The sequence below is a fragment of the Alligator mississippiensis genome, chromosome 1 (assembly GCF_030867095.1).
Source record: "Alligator mississippiensis isolate rAllMis1 chromosome 1, rAllMis1, whole genome shotgun sequence".
NCBI classification, from domain to species: domain Eukaryota; kingdom Metazoa; phylum Chordata; order Crocodylia; family Alligatoridae; genus Alligator; species Alligator mississippiensis.
In genome coordinates, this window is record NC_081824.1 from 11,252,895 (window position 1) to 11,277,184 (window position 24,290).

The window sequence follows — 24,290 nt, forward strand, 5'->3', positions numbered from 1 at the left end:
TTGCATTCACAAGAAAGTTTAAATCTTTCAATACACACAGCATTTATGCAGTGGCCTGTGGGCTTCAAGTTGCTCCCAGGGTTCTGCCAATAGGCAGTCACTACTTTTTTTAACTCTTACATTTTAACATCCCCAGTCAAACCCCTGCTGAAGGGAAATGGATTGGACTGGTCCCATTCTGATATTTGTGCTGTTTGCCTTGATTTTTATGTTTATTATGAAAATTGGGCATTTCCCAAATGGCAGCATCAATAAGGATTTCCCCCCCGGACCATGGCCCATGCCCATCATTGGAAATCTACACATCATGGATCTGAAGAGACCTTACCGTACTCTTCATAAGGTAAATCTTCCTGCTGTTTCTGTTATCACAACACTGCGCAAGGGACAGAGGGTAAGACATGTAATAATCTAATCTAAGGGAAATCTTATTTCCCCGTGGAAATCCATCTATTCTACTTTTGGACACTACCTTTGTTTTAGTCCTAATATTAGGGGCTTGTCTGAAGTGGTGTATGCCACACTTGAGATGGCCACTGAACTCACGGCACTCTTCAAACACAGAATTGAGGTAGTGAAGGTACAGTAGTAATGCCCTTGCCACTGGTCTCAAGCAGGCCAGAGACAACCATTGCAAGAGCAATGGTTGAGTGGGGGGGCAGGTGTCACCATCTCAGTTGCAGGCTTAGTGGATGATCGCTGGGAGCGGGTGGGCAGGGCTCGTGTTTCAGTACCAGTACTAGGAGTTCCTGGTATCTAATTTTGCCTCCACACTGCAAATATATAGTGCGGAGAACCCATTCGCATGCTCCATGGCCATTTTGTGGTTCCTCAAAAGCCTTTGAGGCACCTCAAAGTGCATGTGCACACTCATCTGGATGTGCCCCTTGTGTACAATTAGTTCACCTGTTCTGCTGTTGCCAGCTCCAAAGAAGTTCATGTTCTCTCCACTTAGCTCCACACACTGACAATTTTACAGCTCTTTATAACCCAATGTTACTGTCTTAACTTTCATTATCTTCTTTCTGAATGGACATTCGAGCCTCTTTTGCCTGTTTTCTTTTTCCTTCTACAATATTTTCCTTCACTGCCGTTAACACTGACTGTGGATTTGTGAACGTCCTTAGGTAGTGTGTATCCCCCAACACACAGTGCAGCACTTGCTGCCACCAAATAGGAGCCAGCTGTACCTCTAACCCCTCCATGGCCTTCCCAAACACACCCCTGTTTCACTGGTCTCTCCTTTCAGACTGGGGCTTTAGACAGAAGACCTTTCCCAGTGCACTCTAATTACTTCTGCAAGCCTAAATTTAGTTCAGTATCTATAGCAGCACTGGCACTCTCAGGGCCACACGTCCCATGTCTCATCACATTTACAGAGCACAGTAGAGTTTATATAGAACAAAACCCCTGCAAAATGCATGTATCCTGAAAAAAAAAAAAAAATAGAAAGGTACAGCCACGTCTGTCTAACCAGGCAAGATTATACTTCCACTTCTTCAAAATTAACCAGACCATATTACATCCCCTGCCTCCACTAGAATATTTGTCCCAATGTGCTTATTCAGTTAAAAATTCAGTCCCATACCTACCATGTAGATAAGTATATGGTGAAACTTTCTACTCAAATTCCATACAAACATTTAAAATGACCTGAGAACAGACTTTTACCAAATTCTGGTTGCAGCTATCCCAGCATAAATCAGAACTGCACCAATGCTAGAAAAAATTATTCTGGATTTTATATCATTGTAACTAGTTCTGTGCTATGGCATATATTGAATATTCAGCTTGAATCATTGAACAATAACTGTACATCTGCTACTGTTGAATAATTATTTTGTGTTTGTTTGTGCAACTCCTTTCCGAGATGAAGTGCAAACAGTGAAACGGACTTATCTATGAGGACAGTCAGGCACACTGGCATTCAAGTATGCAAAAATGTCTCATGTACAAATATGTCAAATTCAAGTTTAGCCAAATCAGGCCTGTGAAATCTGGTTTGTATATAGATATATGGGGAACATGCAATTGCAATATGTTCAATCCTAAAGAAAAGCTCTGAAAAGTAAGCTTCTTGTTGCCTCTTTTAAATGGTAAAGGTAGTGAAGGCTTTTTCAGCTGAATAGCCGAGGTGAACAGAACAAAATAAATAGTAACCTGGGGTGTGTGTAGATAAAATGGGGGCTTACTTCACCAAAATTGAAGCAGTGGGTTTTTTAAAACACCACTTCGAGTTAGGCCGAGGTAAATTCCCATGTCACGTACACCCATGTCTTACCTGCCTTTCTGGCAGTGAGGAGGGGAGGGTGAGCTGCTGGCAGGTTAAGTGGTCCCTGGGCTGCAGGAAGGTGGGGGACCTGGTGCTTTCCTCCACAACAGCGGTTTTGCCTCCCGCAGGTGGCACCCGCCTGCAGGCAGCCATCTAGGGCAGTCCTGGTGTGCACCGCAGCTGCGGAGGGAAGGACCGGGTGCTCACGCTGCTCATGGAAGCAGGAGGGATCTCTCCAGGGGAGGAAAAAAAAAGATCAGGCTTGCCTGATCTTTTTGGTTTTCTTCAGTGGAGCCTGCCTTCCCAGGCTTCTGCCAGGCTGCCTACATGGGCTGTCTGCACAGCCCCTGAGCCGCATGGAGCCTGGTGCTTCACTCCATGGCTGTAGGGCAGCAAATGAAAACTCCTTGGGGGTGTTTTAGTTTGCTGGGCCCCAAAGTTATTTAAGGCAGATTATGCTGCCAAATGTGCTACAGTGACTGGAATTAATGCACAATACACTGCCGACTCATGCAAACACCAATGCCATTAAAGTGTTGCAAAACCTTATAACCTGCTTTAAGGTGTCATGCACACATGCCCCTCATTTCGTCTACTCATACCCCTGAGAAGCAGGGTTGGGACTTCAAACACAAAACCAGGATAACTTGGATGTAGGGCTAATGGCATAGGGTTCACCAGGGAGGAGCCTGCAGCTGACTTGAACAGAGAAACACTGCCCCATGCACAAATTGAGCAGAGAAATGAATGGGGAGTGCTGCTATGCTCCAGTACATACGATGTGTATGGCTGTGAACTAATCCAACCAGTGTCCCTTACAGCAACCTCAAGACTGCTCTAAGTTGTGTCATGGGTCCCATAGGTTGAACTCCACTCCAGCAAGCAACAACTGGTTCCTGTTCCCTCATCCATACCCATCCAAGCTGCTCCCAGTTGCTATCAACTAATGTTCAATTTTTATTCTACTGATCTGTTCTGGTTGACTGAGATTATAAACTATAACAGGAACTATGTTAATATATCATATAGCCCAATGGAACCCCAGGAAAGATTTTGCTGCTTAGATATAGTTAGCTCGATAATTGACCTGGTACCATCCAGACTTTTAGTGTAGGTTCTTTTTTCTCCACACGTAGGAAACAATAACATTTTCCCTAATGTATACTCAAGTCAGAATAACAGGATTGAACCATCTCTGACTTACATTCATCTTCCTATACTTTTAATTTTGTTCCTGTTTAAGCTGTCAAAAACCTATGGCCCAGTCTTCAGCATCCAGATGGGCTTGGAGAAAATGGTGGTGCTATCAGGCTACAAGACAGTGAAGGAAGCTCTCGTGAACCAGGCAGATGCTTTTGCAGAGAGAGCTGAAGTCCCGATATTTGAAGAACTAATGGGAGGATATGGTGACTTAGTTTTCTTCTTACTTATGAATTTACCTGACTCAAGGAAGCAGAAAAAGTTTCCTGTTAGAAGCAGGGAGTATTTTGGATGGTAGTGCATCTATTCAGTCCAATATCCTTGTAAATTAGTATAAACTGGGAGTAAGTTCAATGAAGACAAGGGGCTTTTTCAAGGGTGAAACTGGTGTAAGTGATAGCAGGGATAAGGAAAGTAACTAATGTCACTTGGAGTGTCAACTTTCCATTTGACCCAGCCTTAGTTGAAAATTTTATGGACAGTTTTGCTTGGACGGGTGATTGTAAATCTCTGTAAATATGGTTTTGTATATTCTAACTTAAAGAACTTCAGTCAATCTTTTCAGCAAATGTATAGTACTACAAAAATGATTAGCAAATAAAGGTATCAGCAAGAAACTATTTTCAGTATTTTGACTGCTTAATTTATAAATACTTAGTTAATTTATCATCATAGGACATGGTTCTCCAAGCCTTTCAATGAAAATGCACATCATAATTTTGAATTCTAATCAAAATAACTGCACTGAAATCACTAGGAACAGTTTCAAAAAATACTTTCATAACATTTCCCCCTCCCCCCCCCAATGTTTTCATCATTTCTGTTATTTGTCTGACTTGAAATCTTCCCTTCACTTCAGGTGTTGCTTTTGCACGTGGTGAAAACTGGAAAGTGATGCGAAGATTTGCACTCTCAACCTTACGAGACTTTGGAATGGGCAAGAGAGCTATTGAGGACCGGATTGTTGAAGAGTGTGAATTTCTGACAGAAAGGTTTGAATCTTATAAAGGTGGGAAGGTTTTTAACTTCACAGAACTCTAAAATATCAGTTTATGCCCCAAGAGATGCACAGTCAAACTTCCACCTTGGTAGGAAAGGCCATTGGTTTTGCTGGCATCTTTTTTTAGCAAGTATTTGAAGGAGAAATAGTAGGCATTTTATGAAGCAGCAAGAGTTTTTTTAACAGTGATTGCTCTCTCCTTTTCTTGGGCATTATTTCTCTTTCTCTTCCAGCCAGACTTAGAACATTGGATGTTTGTGACCACAGTCCTTCTCCATGCTCCATTCCCCTGCCTGCAGGGACACGCACGAGCTCCATGCTCCATCCCTAATCTTTGGGATCCAGATCATATCCCAGGCCCTCTAATACAGAAAACTTGAATGGGAGTGTGACATTGATGGGGAAAAAATGCCCCTTCAACTGCAATTCTTCTGTTAGTAAGAACTTGTCATCAGTTCAGAGTGATTGAAATAGGAAGTAGATACCAATGAAACAAGCACCTTTGTTCATGGGTAGATCTCGGATTCTGAAAATGCGGAGGGGGGGAGATGGGTGTATCTTCATATATAACACAACATATTTTTTCACCATTTACAAAGAAATTAAAGTTTTACTAATATATTACTCAGTTTCAGATTGAAGAAAACATATAACTTTATTGGAATATGCATTAATTTCTTATATTATATATTAAGAATACAATGAACTCAACAAAAAATAATCAAAGATCATTCACTATGCCTGCAGTGATTATAATTTAATGGGCATTTCTTATTCAGTTTCGTAAAACAAATTCTAGCCTTCCTAGGTCCTTGACAGTGCATTCATCCAAAACTCACTGCAAGTTATTTTCTTACCTGAGTTAATGTTCACCTGAGTTAATATTCTTAGTGACATCTAGTGACCTTTGGAGTGAGAAATCTAAAGTGGTTTGTGTCCACAAGCGGCATGTGTACAAGTTATGGTGTACACCACTATACTCAGTCTGTCCAGCCATGTAGTCATGCCACTGTCCATATGTACCTGGCTGTGCTAACACAATAGAAAAGCTCTGGGTGTGAAAGTGTTAAAAATACAAATAATGTCTACTTAGATGAAGAGGGACAACTGGACTGTCACCCTAACTGCATTTGGCCGAATGATACGTGTGAATAGGGGGCACAGTATACAGCTCTCCTCAGCCTCACCCATTCTTACTTCTGACAACTTTTTTACCATGGCTGTAAATTATGACAATCTGATGTTATACTATTACAGACCATTTTGTGGTGGATTTGGCTTGATTGGATGATCTCTTTAGATGTGTATGCTCTTATGGTTGAATGTAGAATCCCCTCCACCATCTCGGGGCCAGTTCTTATTACATCCATTACACATCTAGGTGGTGCTTAGGCAGTTTCATGGGCAAGTCCAATCCTATTCCACCCTTCCAATTTTTCAAAAAAACTTAATTCACTAGATGGGTGAATCCTCCCACTCTTCACTACTGTTTGTGGATATGCTTAAGGTTAAAATGAAGAGGTGTTGCAAAGGTAAATGAGTAGAGGGTTTCTCAGGGACTTGAGCAGGGGAGAAGAAGGTTACTCTCTCTGTCTTCAATAGCATCAACTGTCCTAAATAGTTCAATTGTAAACCAACCTGAAGCACTGTGGAAGATGTGCTTAAGCTGTTAGCATCTCTTACCTGCTCAGTATCAGTTTGGGGATGTAAAGGAAGATGGACCGTGGACCCTCAGTTCCCAGCAGGGAGGCCAGAGAAAAACTATGAGTCCTGAAAGTGAATCTATGGATCAAAGAAACAGATAGTTCCAGGAACCTAGCCAGGCACTGGGAAGCTTACAAACACCTAGTCTGAGCATAGCAGCCTGGTGAACAGCCAACACACGGCAGCTTAACCATAACTATACCGGCAGTTAAGGCTGTGGGTGAGAATCCAGACCCCAAGGGCTGAGTTCCTGGCTGCACCAAGACCTCATCTGTGACTTTGGGCAAGGGGTATTTCTTCTGAGGTGTTCATATGATGCCTACCACAATGGTGTCCCGATCATGTCTGGGGCCTCTATGAACTACTTTCATAATAATAACAATTTACTATTAATTATAATGTTTGCATAATCTCTTCTTCCATTTGAATGTTTTCTTTTTTTTTCCAGGAAAGCCCTTTGAGACCATCACAATAGTGAATGGGGCAGTCGCTAATATCATTGTATCAATACTAATCGGAGAGCGGTTTGACTATGAAGGCCCCCGATTCATAAGACTCATAACTTTGATAAATGAAAATATCAGGCTTCTTGGGAGTCCCTCAATTGCGGTACTTTTGGTCATTTTAATGTTGCTTTTCAAATACACACATATAACTCTGCACTATGCAACATAATGAAATCATGTCACCTAATCAGAAAAAGTGCCGCTAATGAGAGGATGATACATAGACCTATCTAGAAATCTGCCCCTGCAGAGACCATCATAGAAGCTGGATATCCACCAAGTATTCACAGATTTATTCTAACAAATTCCCAGTGAGCTACTATTTTCCTCATTCAAAATAGGAAAAGATGAGACACAAAGATGAATGGCCAAACCTAGACTGGCCCCTGAGGCATCTCTGATTTAGGCATCACAGCTCTAAAAAAATGAGCCACCTGACCTCAGAATTGTGATTCCTGAGAAAGACAGTTTGATACCTACCTTTCTTACACAGTGAATGGAGATAACTTGGGCAGTGCTAGACCGTGGAAGCAGCACGATGTGACAAATGTTCCTGCTGTACCCTCACCCACCCTATCACAGCTCACCCACTCCCATTGGCACACTTCAAACCCCAAAACATGCCACTGTGGCTACTCCAAGGGGTCCCTCTGCAGCCTCCTTTAAGACCCTGGAACCCAATATATTTAAGAGCAGATATTGGGGATGACTCCAGAGCAGCATCACAAGTATACTGGGTACATGGGTCTGCTTGAACTTCTGGAACTTATTTATCGAATCTAGGGCTGGACATTAGGCATTTCATTTGTATCCATGCAGAATCCAGAGTGCTGAGTCCCCTTCTGGGCGGCTGTACCTAACTGAAAGCATATCAGGGTGCTGGCACTGCTGCCTACCTTATCCATAATGTTATAGTGAGTAGTAGAGCACTAATCCAGGAAACAAGATACCTGGCTTTTCTCAGCCTGAGGAAAATCAAATCTTCCTACCCTACTTCTGAAGAATGTGCCTTAACCCCAAGCTCTACATGGCGAGAGGGTGTGGGATGGGGGTATTTGGGGAGAGCGAGATGGGCACATTTCTTATTGACACTGAACCCCCACTTAATGGATACTGTGCTGTTTGTGGAGCTAGAAGAACAGCAAGGGAGAAAGGGCAGGACTTCACATCCTAGTGAACAAGATGATCAGCTGTGATCATGGCATCTTGCGCTTTCTTCCATGAACTGGTTATTTAGGTCTCATTATATAGTCACTGACTAAAGTACAGGAAAAAATCTGAGGACAAGGGAATGGAACAAAGAATTTTTCCCACTCAGGGGGCTATATGCTCTTTCCTGCTTTCTTCCTCGACAGGACAATGAACTGATGGGAGTGGCCTAGAGAGGTCACTGGCCACCCCTATCCTACTTTATGGGCTCCCAACTGTTTAGGTTCATTTTGATCTCCCCCATCCTCGCAAAGCATAGGTTGATGGGGAAGATAATATTGTTTAAGTTAACAATCATCTCATATCAAATGCTCTTTTCTGAGAAACTGTATAGGAGTTGCTTCTTTGCTTCTGCTTGTTCACTTAAACTGAATTCAGGAACTGTAGTAAATAATGCTTATTCCATTATCCCAGTATAAATTATATGGCTTCTCTCAAGAATGAGGTAACACATAAATATAGACAGTACTCACAGCATTATATACGAGCAGATCCATCTCTGTCACACCGAGGGAAACAATAGTCTCTGAAAGAAGCAGAGCTGACTACTCTGCTACTAAGGGGTTGCGATTTTTGTCAAAATTGTATGTAGAACCTTTTCATAAAACCTTCACGTTATACATTCACATTATCCAGACTCTAATCAAACAAACATGTTCTAGCTCTTAGTTCACGTGTTCAACTGCTTAATGAATGATCCAGTGTCTGAAATGAACTTGTCAGAATCAGAGGGCACACATAAACGTTACCCTGTGTCACTGTAGTGATATGCTACGTCACCATATGGTCTGACGTGAGTCCACATGTGAGTCTACATGTGATTAGCAGCTACTTCTCCATAGTGGTGCGCTCCTCTATTTTAAAGCGCCGTTATAGTAAAGTAGGGGCAAAAATTAACCATGTGCCATGTGTACAAACATAGTATCGGTGGTTACTGTGCCATGCTTAAGTACTTGCAAAATGAAGTACTAAAGCATGGTGCAGTAACAATGTCACCGTAGGGCAACTTGTAGATATGCCCAGACTGGTGAGGGTAGGCCTAGAATTATTGCTTCTCCTCTATGGCTCCCATATATAAAAAAAGACACTGTATAAGTGAGGGCTTTTGAACTGCTCACATCCCACCCCCACTCCAAACACATTTGAGCTTCTCACACCCCTGATAGCCAGTCTGGAAACCAGGCATTACAACATTTATTTGCTTTTCTGAATTACTTTCAGACCATTGGCAAATCCACTAGGAGGGTTAAGTGTTTTCTCTACTTCCACCTATGTTCTGCCATCTCTTTTATTTTTAGATCTATAATATATGCCCAGCACTTGGATTCCTACTGAAGGCTTACAGGACTATTATTCAAAACAGAGATGAGTTTTATGCTTTTGCACAGGTTACTTTCATGAAACACCTCAAAAAACTGGACAAAAATGATCAACGAAGTCTTATTGATGTATTCCTCATAAAACAGCAGGAGGTAAATCAGTCTTTAGATCTTCTTCATACTTGTGCATTTCATTCTTCTGTCTTGAAACTGAAAGCATATTGCATAGAACTTTAGCTTTGGCAAAGTACCTACCTACCAAACTAACTGCATTACATAAATAGGGGTGCTGATAGACATTACGATTCACATGTGCTAACTCTGTGTCCTGTTATGTGGTATTAAGGATAATACTTTCTCTGAGCTGCACAGATCTGATCTGCTGTAGAGGGCAGACAAGTTTGTAATCATAGTATTAAAGACAATTAGGGTTGGAAGGGACCTCCACTTGTCCAACTCCTGCTCAAAGCAGGACCATCTCCAACTATATGAGTAGGGCATGGCTACGAGCTTGCAAGTCTTCCCCGCAGCTGTCTGGCTCTCCAGTGGCTTTTGTATGGCTCTTCCATGGCTCCCCACTCCCCCAAAGGCTCCTCAGCAATTCTCCCATGGCTTTCCATCTCCCTTGCAGGTCCTTCATGGCTACCTGCTCTGTTATGGCTCTCCCTCAGTTGCTCATCTCAGCCACAGGTCCACCATGATTATCCATCTCACTCAAGGTCCCCAGCCACTGCTCGGCTCCCCAGCTCTCTCTCAGGCAGTCAGTCCAGGTGCCTGGCTCCCCAGTTCTCCATCAGTTCTCCAGTTTGGGGGAGCAGAATCTGAGAGAATTGAGGGATGGTTGAGGTAGCATAAACACCATTGAAACAGAGCTGTCAGGTTACAGGGACCAGCATGCATAAAGCTGTTGCTTATGCTGCATGATTCCATAAAAGACCATAATTCCTTGATGCAACTCTTTTAATTAAAGGCAGGGATGATGTGTAATCCATACCACTTTGATCATTAAACCTGACAAATCTCATCCCAATCCTACCAGAAGATCAGCATGGCTCTGTTGATTTCAGTGGCATAAAGCCTGACACATGCAGATCTCATGGATTCGAGCCCAGTCTCTCTTGTTGCTAGTAGAGTGTTTCTGGGTTAATTTCAGTTGCCAGGAATGTGTTCATTCATTCTATAATGTGAAACTTGCTCTTCTAAAAGCTATGCTTAAAGGATGAATCTAGAGAGATTCCAAATTTGAACTATTTTTGTCAATTATGATCAATTCGAAATGGTCATCTTATTAATGTTTTTCTCCTCCCATTGCTAGTATCAATTGGTATTACTATAACCATTACAAACAGTAGCTAATTGGGTGCTAGGACCTTACTTCACTAGGTTTTATTAGAGTGGGGAAAAAACAGAAAAAAAAAACATTAAATTTCCTCAAGTTTAAAATCTAAGTAATTAGCAAAGGAGAGCCAAGAGATGCAAACACATGGAGAAAAAAAAGAAAATAATGACTGAAAATTGTTCAGGAGAAGCAACCATTGGCCACCCAATCTTCAAATTAGCAAAAAATGTGTCTTTTTTTTGCTATTGTATATCTTTACATGACATTTTGACCAGACAAATTACTTTGCCAAGAATGTTCTGCTGACTGGTTCAACCTTGCAAAGTCTTTCAATAATTGTGCTATTAAAGCCACAAATTTATCTGGCAGAGAATGTTTACATGTTAACATGAAGCAGTTTGTGACTGCGGCTGGAGAAACAACCTAAACTTAGTCTAACTTGGCCTTAATTGTTTAGTAAATATGTATACGTTTGTTAAGCTGCAACTTTCCACTGGAGATCATTTAGTTCAATTTAATTTTTTTTTCAGGAGAAAAATGTCACGAAGGAATATTTTCATAATGACAGTTTAAAAAATCTTGTGTTCAATTTGTTTGTTGCTGGCATGGAGACCACTTCCACCACGTTACGTTGGGGCCTCTTCCTAATGATGAAGTACCCCGAAATTCAACGTAAGTGATTGTATAACAGTCATGATAGTGGCTGATAGCCACCATCAGGTATTGAACTGGGACCTTAAGACCTAAAGCCACCTCTACAGTTTGAACAGATCTGTGAGTCAGGCACAGACGGGGATGTGTAGTATCACTTTATCCAGGGCAAATGTGTTATATTCTTCCTTCCCTTCCATCTCTGGTTACTAGGCCTGTGCAAAATTTCAGCAGCTGTTTCATTTTGGAGGTGTTTTGGCCCATGTTGGCACCTGAAACATTGAATCCAAAATGAAACAGAAGGCTCTGAAACATCTCCAAAATGAAAAGAAATCATTTGAAACATTTCGGAAATGATTCAGTTGTTTCAAGAGCACGCCCCAGGAATAGTCTGGCACAGCCCCCTCTGAAATGAAGCAGCTGCTGAAATTTCACACAGCCCTAGTAACCAGGGATGAAAGGGAAAGTGCCTGGAGGCTAGGGCCGGGCGGGTGATGGACCGGGCAGGACAGCCATGGGGGCTTCTTCTGTGGCTCCCCCCACCTGGGGAAGAGCAGGCACAGTGGAAGAAGCCATGGGAGACCCTGTAGCCGCCCAGCTGTGCCTGCCTCTCCCTAGCTACAAGTGTTCAAACAGACGCGCCAGTGGTTCTGCTATGACACTGGCCTTCAGTACTCTCAGATGTAGCTCATCTGGGCCTGCTGACCTGAACACATCCAATTCATCCAAATGACTCTGCACCAAGTCAGCATCTACAGTTGGTAGGCTGGTGTCCTTCTGATACCCATCTAAGAACCCATTTGGAGACTTATCTTGAGCCCTGTTCAGGAACACTGAGGCAAAAAACTAATGGAATAGCTCAGCCTTGTCCCCGCTGTCGCTAATGGTTCCTTCTTGTTCAGTAGGGGTCCTTATTATTAGTGCCATTATTAGTTGGCACTGTATTGAGTGGGTTTAATGAGTGAAAATAAAGTGGATTGTTTGTGTGTTTTTAGAAGCTCTCCATTCTGTTTGGGTACTCCCAAGCAAATGTCATAATGCCTAATATTGCCAGCATGCCATTCTTTCTGGAAAGCAAGAAGCACCTGAGCATCTTTCATATAGCTTTAAAAAACCTTGAATGCTGGTCTCCTTTTCATCATTTATGGTTTTTAACAGAAAAAGTCCATGATGAGATAGACAGAGTTGTAGGATCAAACCCACCACGTATCGAACACCGAGCTAAAATGCCCTACACAGATGCAGTTATCCATGAAATTCAGAGGTTTGCAAATATTGCACCATTGAACTTGCCTCATGCAACTACCATGGATGTCACTTTCAAAGGCTACTTCATCCCAAAGGTGAGCACCTTCAGTGACTATTGTCCTTTGTGATACCTACCCCTTTAGGCTGTCATGAAACAAAGTGAGGGTGATCGGGGCACTAGCCCCAGGTGCCAGCCCTGGTAGTGCTTCAAAAACAGCACCCACTGCCTTGCCACCATCAGAGCAGTTTCATACCCTGCCACAAGCGTCATGCTACTTGGGAGGGTGCATCTACACATGCACTGTACTGCAAAGTCAACTAATTAGCTAAACAGTAAAGCGTAACTGTCTACATGTGAGCAAGTATTAGGGCACAGTAAATGAATTAACTCTGCCATAAAATAGCACCATTGGAGGCAGTTCTATCTTATGGCATATTAATTAAATGTGATGAAACCCAGATGTAGAGAGTAGCCAGGGCTGGCTGGGGCATGAGGGTGCTAAAGTGCGACAGCTGCCTGTTGCCTAGCCAGCACATTTGTCACTCTCTTGTCCTAGCCAGACCCTCCATCACCTGCCAACACCACCTGGATCCCAGGGCTCATCCTGGACCCCTGTACTCTCTGCCAGATTGAGGCTGATTTGCCCTGTCTCCAAATGTTGTGGTCCTGGGTGCACATGTAGATGATGTGCCTGGGAGAAGGTGACTCCAGATCATGTGTAGATGCACCCAGGGTTTTCAAGTGTCCAGTTACCCCATCTGCTTTTAGGCTCCTTCCTTAGTTGCTTGCTATTAAATTAGAATTAATCAGAAATGATATGGTAGTATTTGCAACAGTGCTAATATCAAGATTTATTGCTATACTTGTCAATGCCTATTACCATAGTGGTCAAAGTGGAGAATATAGAAATGGATGGCAACTTGGGCAATGGTGACCATGAGATGACTGAATTCAGTGTCCTGAGAAAAGGAAGAAAGGAGAGCATCAGAATAAGGACCCGGAACTTTAGAAAAGCAGACTTAAACTCACTCAGGGAACTGATGGGCAGGATCTCCTGGGAGGCCAGTATGATGAGAAGAGGACCCAAGGAGAGCTGGTAGTATTTTAAAGAAACCTTACTGAGGCCACAGGAATGAACTATCCCAATCCACAGGCAGACTAGCAAGTATGGCAGAAGACCAGCTTAGTTTATCAGAGAACCTTTCAATGAGGAAAATGCAAAAAAGAACCTTACAAGAAGTGGATACTTGGACAAATGACATGGGAGGAGTATAAGAGTACTTCCTGGGCCTGCAAGGATGAAATCAGACATGCCAAAATGCAGTTGGAGTTGCAGCTAACAAGGGAAATGAAGGGTAACAAGAAGGCTTACTATAAGTATGTCACCAACAAGAGGAAGATCAGGCAAAGTGACAGCAAACTAGTGACAGACGATGTAGAAAAGGCTGAAGTGCTAAATGCCGTTTTTACCTTAGTCTTCAAAGGGAAGGTCAGCTCCCAGATGACTGCATCTGGCAACACAGTTTGAGGAGCATGTGAGCAGCCCTCAGTGGTGAAAAAACAGGTTAGGGACTATTTAAGAAAGCTGGGTGTGTACAAGTCCTTGGGGCTGGATGGGATGCAGCCAAGGGTGCTGAGAGGGTTGGCTGATGTGATTATAGAGCAGCTGGCCATTATCTTTAAAATCTTATGGCAATTGGGAAAGGTCCCAGTTGACTGAAGAAGGGCAAATATAGTGCCCATTTTTAAGAAAGGGAAGTAGGAGGAATTTATTTTTAAGCATTTGGAAAAGAAGATTGTTACGAAGAGTCAGCATGGATTCATTGAGAGCAAGCCATGCCTGAATACCCTGATTGCTTTCTATGATGAGATAACTGGCTCTCTGGATGCTGGGAGATCAATAGACATGATATACCTTGTGTCTCGGGTAGGTGCTATAATGCCTGGGCCGTCTCCAGCCTGGCATCTTCCCAGCAAATTACATTAGGATAGGAAGGGGTCAACACTATCCCCCATCCACTCTGGTGTTATTTTTTTCTCACCTGCCATGACTCTGATCTTATTCTAGTTAAGGAGCTTGTTCCACTGAGTGATAAGTCTGGGCCTTTTGGAGGAATTCATTCATGGGCCTCCACCTCCCCTACACTCCACCCTTACCACTTCCCCAATGTTGATTTGACTTCTTCTTTAGGGAACTGGCTCCCAGCTGCCAATTTCAAGGCCTCTCCTAGACTGATTCTTTCTTCATGGATCAGGCCCTACAAATTGATTCCCTGACAGTCAAATCAGCAAAGCAGGCCTATTCTACACCATTGTCCACCCAAAGCTTGTTTTACTTTAATTAATTTACTATCCATCTTCCATGATTGAGGCAACTTAAGTCAGTTTGCCTAACTCATGGATCGTGTCACTGAGTGTCCCTTCCCACATTCAGTAATTCCTTATGCCTTTCATATGGTACATTTATTGCAGTTCCTTTCTCCCTTCATGGTTAAACCCTCCTCAATTTGTTTCTTAGCAGTCACAAACAGACACAAAATCACTCAGCATACATGTTTGTCATAGGGCACTAAGGTGTGCCTGCTCCTTTAAGGGCAGAAACTGCCTAGAGAGAGGGCCCTAGGAGCCAAGCAGAAACCCCACAGGTGCAGGTTGCTGTGGCAGTAGGCTAGTGAGGGAATTAGCCTACACCTGCACCCAGTCAGCTGGCTGAAAGAAGGCAGGGCCCTAGGCACACATGAAATGCAGGGCTGGTTCTGGAGGTTCTGGTTCTAGTCAGCTCTCTGGCAGAATTCAGACAAGAAGGAGTTCATGCATAAAAGCTCCACTGAGATGCTTGGCTGCCTGTCCAGCTGCTGGTAAGACTAACAGGCTCTAGGAGCTCCTAAAGTGCCTGAGCCTAGGAGGCACATTGCTGAAGGAGAAATTGGCCCTCTTAAAGGGGCAGAGTGTGGCCTCCAGTGTCATTGGCATTATTATTGTTAGGTTATAGCCCAGGGGCTCATATTTTTGTTGTTGTTTAATCTGATGGACCAGACTGAGGCTATTGGGGGGAGGAGGCCTCATTGCGGCACACTACCATGCAGAGCCCCAGCACCAGAGGGCGCAGCAACAGGGGATGAGAAGACCCCAGCAAGAAAGGGTGCAGCTACTGAGGCCAAGTGTCCAATGACAACAAGAGGCCAAACTAAACTGAGGCCTCATCACTAGAGATGATGTCTAAATACCATCTGTGAGGCATAGGGCATGGTAAAGGGATGGTTTTGGAGCCACACATCTAGCCAATAAGCCTTGGGGTGTCTTGCGAGGCACCTGCTTACAATGGGAACCAGCAAAGGGTCTAAAAACCCTCAGGGTTTAGTGGGGTCCATCAGGACCGTGACTACGTAGCCACTTGAGGGCAGCCTCCCTACCTACTATCTACCATCTTAACCAACAATGCATGGCAGGCAAGACTAAAAGGCGCCCACAGCGCGAAGCTGGCATGGTCACAGGACCCTAGGGACAACACAGCCATCTCTAGGGACCCCATCCCATGACAGTGTACTTCTTTGGGATCAATCTCCCCCCCCCCCGCCACCCTTTATCATTCCTTATATTAACAGCCCCAAAACAACCAGAAATCAGTTAAAGCAACATGCATTTCTTCAGAGTCACTTCCCTCTCTCCCTCTCTCTCTCCCTCCCTCCCAAAACAACCAAAAACTCAATTAAATCAAAAGCAACTGCCAGTGGTGGGCTCTAGTGCCCCACCCCCAGGGGGCCAGAAGGGTCAGATTCCTATGCCACAGACTCCCATATCCTCAGGAACCTTCTCCAGGCATGCTGCCCCAGTCATCTGGCATCAGTCTCCAGTTAGTTAGTGGCCCTCTGACCACCCATGCATCTTGTCATGCACCCTTTTCACACTGTTGACTACAGTCTGGTGCCAGCACGAGAGCCCTCCAGCATCTCTTTTACCAGAATGCTGTGGTCTCTCCCTGGCAACCCCTCTCTGGGGCTGGAAGTACTTTTCCATGCTCCCCAGCAGCTAATCTCGATGAACTACTCACTGCGGAGCATGGCACAGTGCTCCGGGCTCCGACTGCACTCCTTCTCCCACCTGAGGTAAGTGAAGGGTGATTATCACCCCTGAGGTTTCCTTCATCCCGATGGCCTTTCCTCTTACATATTGACTTTAGCAAGGCTCTTGATATAGTCTCCCACAATATTCTTGCAAGGAAGCTAAGGAAGTACAGGCTGGATAAATGAACCATTTGAAGATGACACCAAGCTGGGGGGAGTAGTAGGTACACGGAGGGTAGGGCTAGGATTCAGAAAGACTTGACAAATTGGAGGATTGGACCAAAAAAATCTCATGAGGTTCAATAAAGATAAGTGCAAAGTCCTGACCTGAGGATGGAACAATCTCATGCATCAGTCCAGGCTGGGGGCCACTTGGCTAAGAAGCGGCTCTGCAGAAAAGGACTTGGGATTTACAGTGGTCAATAAACTGAATATGAGCCAACAGTGTGCCCTTGTTGCCAAGAAGGCTAACGGCATACTCAGCTGCATTAGTAGGAGGATTGCCAGGAGATCGGAGAGAAGCGATTCTTCCTCTCTATTCAGAACTGGTGGGGCCATATCTGGAGTAATGTATCCAGTTTTGTCCCTCTCCCCTGCCTCCCCTACAGAAGGGAGGTGGACAAATTGGAGATAACCCAATGGAAGGCAGTGGAAATCAGCAAGGGAAGTTGAGGTTAGATATTAGGAAAAACTTTCTCACTAGGAGGGCAGTAAAGTACTGGAACAGGTTACCCAGAGAGGTGGTGGAATCTCCATCCTTAGCGGTTTTTAAGACCCAGGAAACCAAGCCATAGTCGCGATGATATAGTTGGCATTGGTCCTGCTTTGAGCAGGGGATTGGACCATATGACCTCCTGAAGTCCAACCTGATATTCTCTGATTGTATGATACCGAGGGACCATATTTGTTCCAGCAATAATTCCACAAATGTGATTTTCAGGGAACTTACATCATCCCCTTCCTGGGCTCTGTGCTGCGAGACATATCTCAGTGGGAGAAGCCAGATGATTTCTATCCTGAGCATTTTCTTGACTCTGAAGGGAAGTTTGTAAAGAAGGAGGCCTTCATGCCATTCTCAGCAGGTACCTGCTATTTTATATTTAACATTGTGTTGGACAGAGAATTACTGATATGATCTTACAGTTTCCAGATCCTATAATTTCAGCTTGTGGCTCTTTTCATTTTAAACCTCCTACCTCCCTATTGTCCCTTATATATGCTTAACATTTGCATTAGATTCAACTTTTTTCCCCATTAATCCATAAAACCACTATTGTTAAGGGATGTGTGATCTGGACACTAGGTGTCCAGATCAATAGTGTCCTATTGGACACTAGGTGTCCACTAGGATCATTATTCCCTAGGTGTTGATTTTGGCCATGATATAGAACAAAAATGATAAAAAAAATCAAAAGTATTGAAAGCAGATTTGGACTGTATTTTTAATCTTTCAAAGAAAAATCCTGAATTGTTATTTGTTTCACTGTCTTTTCAACAATTAAAGTGATCCCAAATTAAATTCAGATTTAAATGTTTGATTTTAAAAAGATCACCGTTCACTAAGCCATTCAATACAAACAAGAGGCTTCTGCTCCAAAAGCTGTCAATGGAAAAACAAAAGGAAGGGTGTGGAAATTCCACATGGTGGAAAATATCTCCTTATTTCAACAAAATAGTTCAGACATTCACACCATTTTGCCATAAATTTCTTCCAGAGTAGGGACACATGGATGGTTATTGAAAGAAAACAATAAAAATGCATCTGTGGTTTCAAAGTCAAGCTTTCCTCTGTGAAGGAAATATTTTCTCTCATTTAAATGTTTTAAAATAATAAAATTAATTTATTTATTTTTAATAACAGATGTCTGGGAAGAAATCTTCCTCTTTGTTCCATCTCCAGAAACAAGGCAGAAAAAGGTGGCCATGTTCTAGATTAATGGGACCACTGCCTGAGACGAGAAGCAAATCTGTAGCACATGTTCTATCTTACGTATAAAGTTTTGTTCTTTTCCTTGCAGGCCGGAGGATGTGTGCAGGAGAGACTCTTGCCAAAATGGAGCTCTTCCTCTTCTTCACAAGCCTCCTGCAGAGGTTCACATTTCACCCTGCCCCTGGCATTTCCCCTTCAGACCTAGACCTCACCCCTGCAGTTGGGTTTATTACACCCCCAATGCCCCATAAGGTCTGTGCAGTGCCACGGGTTTAGGATTTATTTTGCCATCCCTTCTTATCTGGTTGTCTCTTTAGGCCTCCCCGTGCATCTCTGTGAGTACAGGGACATGCACAGACCTTTGGGTACAATCTAAATGATATTTTTTTGGAGCGCATTCCCTGGCCCCTCATTTGGCCAATGCACCACTCTACTGATTTCCAGGGATCTTAGTGGGGTCCCACCACTGTAAACAAGTTTATTTCCCATTGTATTCTAAAATTTCATGAATTTCTGTGCATGCCCTTTGAGGAAGATCCAGTGCCCACCTATAGGGTGCTTAGAAGAGCATCATGGATGACTGCAGGAAATGTGGTATAACGTCCATAGAAGCTTTGGCCTAAAAATACTCCTGATGATGACTTTCCTGGACCCCCCAAAATGCTGATTCTGCAACTTCAGTGGTCACTAAATCCTGCATGGATGATTTCCAGCTTGCTAGGAAGGACTTAAGAGGAGTCCGGCTAGAGACAAAGTGATTCCAGCTCTACAAAGTCTCCCCAGTCTTTCTCTACATTGTTAAAAATAGGCTACACTATATGAATTCAAAACACAACCTTTCCCTTATAAACAAAAGGCTTACAGAGAAAAGATGTTTTAGTGTGGGGCTCAAATTGTGAAAACTTCTCCAAACCCTTTTTTTCCTGACTCCAGTTGTAGCACTACATTCCAGGAAACTGCATATAGAAAAAAACGGTGGAAAAAAATGCAAATGTACCTCATTTTAATTATACTGTTTCCAGCCGTATTCAAAAAGATTATTAATTCTACATTCCTGTGCCTTATCATACTTTTAAAAACAATATGTATTTTTTGATTGAAATTAGTAGTCCTATTTTTAATCACATGATATTACAAAAGTTATGTATCAATTACATCAGTAAATCCTTTGGGTCAGAACAAACAGTGTGACGTGTGCCTAATGTACACAGAATAAATAACGGCGGGGAGGGGATAGATGGCTGCTACATGGTTCCCTGCAAGTAGTCTTTGGAATTAAAAAAAATAAAAAAAAACTCTACTATAATGAGATCTCTCAGTTTGTGTTGGGAACATATATTATCGTAATATCTGAGTGCTTCTCAGGACTATTCGTATATTTATCTCATGGCAACGGTCCTATTTTACAGACAGGAAAACGAGAAACTGTTACATCCAGATCTTCCAATCATTTCACCTCCCTGAATGGAAGACCTCTATCCACACCTTAGGACAAAGGGAACTTCTTTGGTATGGCAGGACTTTAGAAGTAAGAGAAAGCATTCTTCTTCTCAAGAGAATCACTTTATTGGAAAGAATGTAAGTTTAGCTGACATTCAGATTGGGCAATGGGAATGCAAAGACATACTTATGTTTGGGAGGAAGAATCACTGAACTCTAGTTCACCAAGGTCACTGAGCCCGGGTTGGTTGACTCCTCAGATTCTTCATTCCCCAACCTTCCCAAGCTTACAATGACAGATATACCATTATTGATGATAGGCATCTATCTACACTTTGAGTCTGTTATTTTAGATTCATATTTCTTTGTTTCACTAACACTTTTGGAACTGGACTGAACAAGCAGCTGATTCATAGATTCATAGATTCAAAGATGACAAGGTTGGAAGGGACCTCAAAGGATCATTGAGTCCGACCCCCTGCCAGTGGCAGGAAAAAGTGCTGGGGTCATGTGACTGTAGCCAGGTGCTTGTCCACTCTTCTCTTGAAGACCCCCAGGGTAGGGGAGAGCACCACCTCCCTTGGCAGCCCATTCCAGATTCTGGCGACCCCATCTGTGAAAAAGTTCTTCCTGGTGTCCAACCTAAATCTACTCTCTATCAGTTTGTGGCCATTGTTCCTGGTTACTCCAAGGGGTGCTCTCGTGAACAAAGCATCTCCCATTTCCTGTTGACCCCATAGTTTGGTGTCATCTACAGATTTAGACAGAGTGCTTTCCACATCGTCATTCAGGTCACTGATGAAGATATTGAACAGTACCGGCCCAAGGACCAAGTCTTGGGGACCCAAGTGCCCACATCTTTCGAGGTCAATACTGACCCATTCACCACCACTCCCTGGGTATGACGCTTAAGCCAATTTGCCACCCACATGACTGTGTAATCGCCTATGGCACAGCTGTTCAATTTGTTAAAAAGGATAGGATGGATACTGTGTCAAAGGCCTTCTTAAAGTCCAAGTGGATGACATCTATATTGATTCCTGTATATAAGCTTTTAGTGAGCTGGTCATAGAAAGAAACATGCTTAGTCAAGCAGGATTGGCCTGCTATGAACCCATGCTGGTTGCCCTTCAGCATTATGTTACACTCTGGACTCATACAGATGTGATCCTTTAGAATTATTTCCAGGGTTTTCCCAAGGATAGAGGTGAGACTAACCAGTCAATAGTTACCCAGATCCTCCTTCCTCCCCTTTTTGAAAATAGGGACCACATTGGCCCTTTTCCAGTCCTCTGGGACCTCACCTGAGCATCATGAGTGTTCAAACAGTTGTACCAGTGGCTCTGCTATGACACTGGCTAAGTCTTTCAGCACCCTTGGATAGAGTTCATCCGGTCCTGATGATTTAAACAAGTCCAGCCCCTCCAAGTGTCTCTTTACACAAGAATACAGAGGCAAAAAACTCCATGAAGAGCTCTGCTTTGTCCCTCCTACCTGTCACCAACTGCCCTTGGCTATCCTGCAGGGGTCATATGCTGCCTTCCACCTTCTTTTTGCTCCCTGTATACCTGAAGAGGGACATTTTGTTGTCCTTAATTTTTGTCGCCAGCCTGAGTTCTAATGCTGCTTTGGCCTTCCTAACTGATTCCCTGCAAGTGCGAGCCAAGGAGGTATACTTCTCTTTGGTACCTACCCCCTGCTTCCATAGCCTGTATGCCCCTATTTTGCCCTTAGGCTTTCCTGGATGTCCTTGTTTAACCAGGCGGGTTTCTTGGCCCCTTTGCCCCCTTTTCAATGTAGTGGGATTGCCTCCTTCTGCACCTGAAGCATCACTTCCTTGAAGAACAACCACCCTTCCTAGATCCCCATTTTGTCAATGCACTTGAGCTTTAATGCCCCACTAACTAATCTCTGAAGCACAGTGAAGTCAGCCTTTCTGAAGTCTAGCACTTCTGCCCTGCTGGTTACTTTTCCCACCCTTTGCTGGATAATGAATTCAATCAATTGATGGTCATTATCCCCTAGTTGCCTTGTACCTGCAGATCCCCTACCAGGTCATCCCCTGTAGCAAGCACCAAGTCCATCAAAGCATGCCCCATAGTGAAATCCTATACCTCCTGCGTCAGGTGGAGGGAGAGGGAGGAATTCCCTCCCAACCTCATGTGGCAATCAGCAAAGACCAGAAGCATGGGAAAAATCCATTGAAGAAGACAGCCATAACTATGCTTAGATCATCCCTTACCAATAGCTGCCCAACCCCTTCTGAACACCTTCAGTGCCAGAAAGTCCGCAACTTCCCTTGACAGTCTATTCTCCTGCCTCCCTTTTCGTAGATTCATAGATGCATAGATGTTAGAGTCGGAAGGGACCTCAATAGATCATCGAGTCTGACTCCCTGCAGAGCAGGAAAGAGTGCTGGGTCTAGATGACCCCTTCTAGATGCATATCCAACCTCCTCTTGAAGACCCCCAGGGTAGGGAGAACACCACCTCCCTTGGGAGCCCGTTCCAGGCCTTGGCCACGCGAACTGTGAAGAAGTTCTTCCTAATGTCCAATCTAAATCTGCTCTCTGCTAGCTTGTGGTCATTATTTCTTAAAACCCCCGGGGGCGCCTTGGTAAATAAATCCTCAGCAATTCACTTCTGTGCCCCCGTGATGAACTTATAGGCAGCCACAAGGTCGCCTCTCAACCTTCTCTTGTGGAGGCTGAAAAGGTCCAGTTTCTGTAGTCTCTCCTCGTAGTGCTTGGTCTGCAGGCCCTTAACCATACGAGGGCCCTTCTCTGGACCCTCTCCAGGTTATCCGCATCCCTCTTGAATTGCGGCGCCCAGAATTGCACGCAGTACTCCAACTGCAGTCTGACCAGCGCCCGAGAGAGGAGAAGTATCACCTCCTTGGATCTGTTCGTCATGCACCTGCTGATGCACGATAAAGTGCCATTGGCTTTTCTGATGGCTCCGTCACACTGCCGACTCATGTTCATCTTAGATTCCACTAGGACTCCAAAATCCCTTTCCACCTCTGTGCCACCCAGCAGGTCATTCCCTAGGCTGTAGGTGTGCTGGACATTTTTCCTCCCTAGGTGCAGCACTTTGCATTTCTCCTTGTTGAACTGCATTCTGTTGTTTTCTGCCCACTTGTCCAGCCTATCCAGGTCTGCCTGCAGCTGTTCCCTGCCCTCCGGCGTGTCCACTTCTCCCTAAAGCTTTGTGTCATCTGCAAACTAAGACAGAGTACATTTCACTCCCTCATCCAAGTCGGTAATGAAGACATTAAAGATTATCGGTCCAAGGACCGAGGCCTGCGGGACCCCACTGCCCACACCCTTCCAGGTCAAAGCCGACCCATCTATCACGACTCTCTGGGTGCGACCCTCCAGCCAATTCGCCACCCACCGGACTGTGTAGTCATCCAACTCACAGCCTCTTAACTTGTTCACCAGTATGGGGTGGGAAACCGTATAGAAGGCATTCCTGAAGTCTAAGTATACGACATCCACCCCTCCCCCTTCGTCCAGGCGTTTCGTAACCTGGTCATAAAAAGAGACTAGATTGGTCAGGCACGATCTGCCTGCCACGAACCGGTGCTGGTTTGCCCTCGGCATAATTTGTCCTGCCGGGCTCTCACAAATGTGAGCTTTGATAATTTTTTCAAAGACTTTGCCAAGGATGGAGGTGAGACTGACTGGCCTATAGTTGCCTGGGTTCTCCTTCCTCCCCTTCTTGAAAATTGGGACCACATTGGCCCTTTTCCAGTTCTCCGGGACTTGGCCCGTGTGCCACGAGCGTTCAAATATTCCCACCAGTGGCTCTGCAATGATGTCGGCCAGTGCCTTCAGCACCCTCGGATGGAGCTCATCCGGGCCTGCTGACTTAAAGGCATCCAGTTCTTCCAAGTGACTCTTCACCATCTCAGGGTCTATGCATGAAAGTCGGGTGCCTTGCTGCTGCCTCTCTACAACCCCAGGGAGAGACTTGTCGTGCCCCTCGCTTAGGAACACTGAGGCAAAGAACTCGTTGAGGAGTTCAGCCTTGTCCCCCCTGTCCGTCACCAATTGTTTCTGCCCATTTAGCAGGGGTCCTATTCCTCCCTGGGCCTTCCTTTTACTCCCTATATATCTAAAAAACAATTTCTTGTTGTCTTTTACTTGGGATGCCATCCTCAGCTCTATGGTAGCTTTGGCCTGTCTAACTGCCTCCCTACAAGCGCAAGCAGAGGAGGTATATTCGTCTTTGGTGATCTCTCCCTGTTTCCACTTTTTATGTGCTCCCCTTTTGGACCTCAGGCTGCCCTGGATTTCTGCGGTCAACCAGGGAAGCCTCCTGGCCCCTTTCCCTCTTTTACCTCGCACAGGGATCGTCTTGCTTTGTGCCCGAAGGATCGTTTCCTTAAGGCACAGCCACCCTT

General features: G+C 44.2%; 1 protein-coding gene and 1 long non-coding RNA gene across 3 annotated transcripts in view; one reads left to right on the forward strand and one right to left on the reverse strand.

The window, feature by feature from the left end:
• On the forward strand, positions 1 to 19,756 carry LOC132250880 (cytochrome P450 2K6-like). Its single transcript, XM_059728723.1, has 9 exons — positions 1 to 343; positions 3,516 to 3,678; positions 4,332 to 4,481; positions 6,625 to 6,785; positions 9,190 to 9,363; positions 11,080 to 11,221; positions 12,359 to 12,543; positions 17,454 to 17,595; positions 18,532 to 19,756. Exons 1-9 carry the CDS (start codon positions 158 to 160, stop codon positions 18,717 to 18,719), a joined length of 1,491 nt encoding a protein of 496 aa, XP_059584706.1. The 5' UTR covers positions 1 to 157; the 3' UTR covers positions 18,720 to 19,756.
• LOC106738674 (uncharacterized) overlaps positions 19,430 to 24,290 on the reverse strand; it is a 14,572-nt gene continuing 9,711 nt past the window's right edge. For both annotated transcript variants that reach the window (XR_009462551.1, XR_009462553.1), the window contains exon 4: positions 19,430 to 23,106. This is a non-coding gene — a long non-coding RNA (uncharacterized LOC106738674). The remainder of the gene's footprint in view (positions 23,107 to 24,290) is intronic.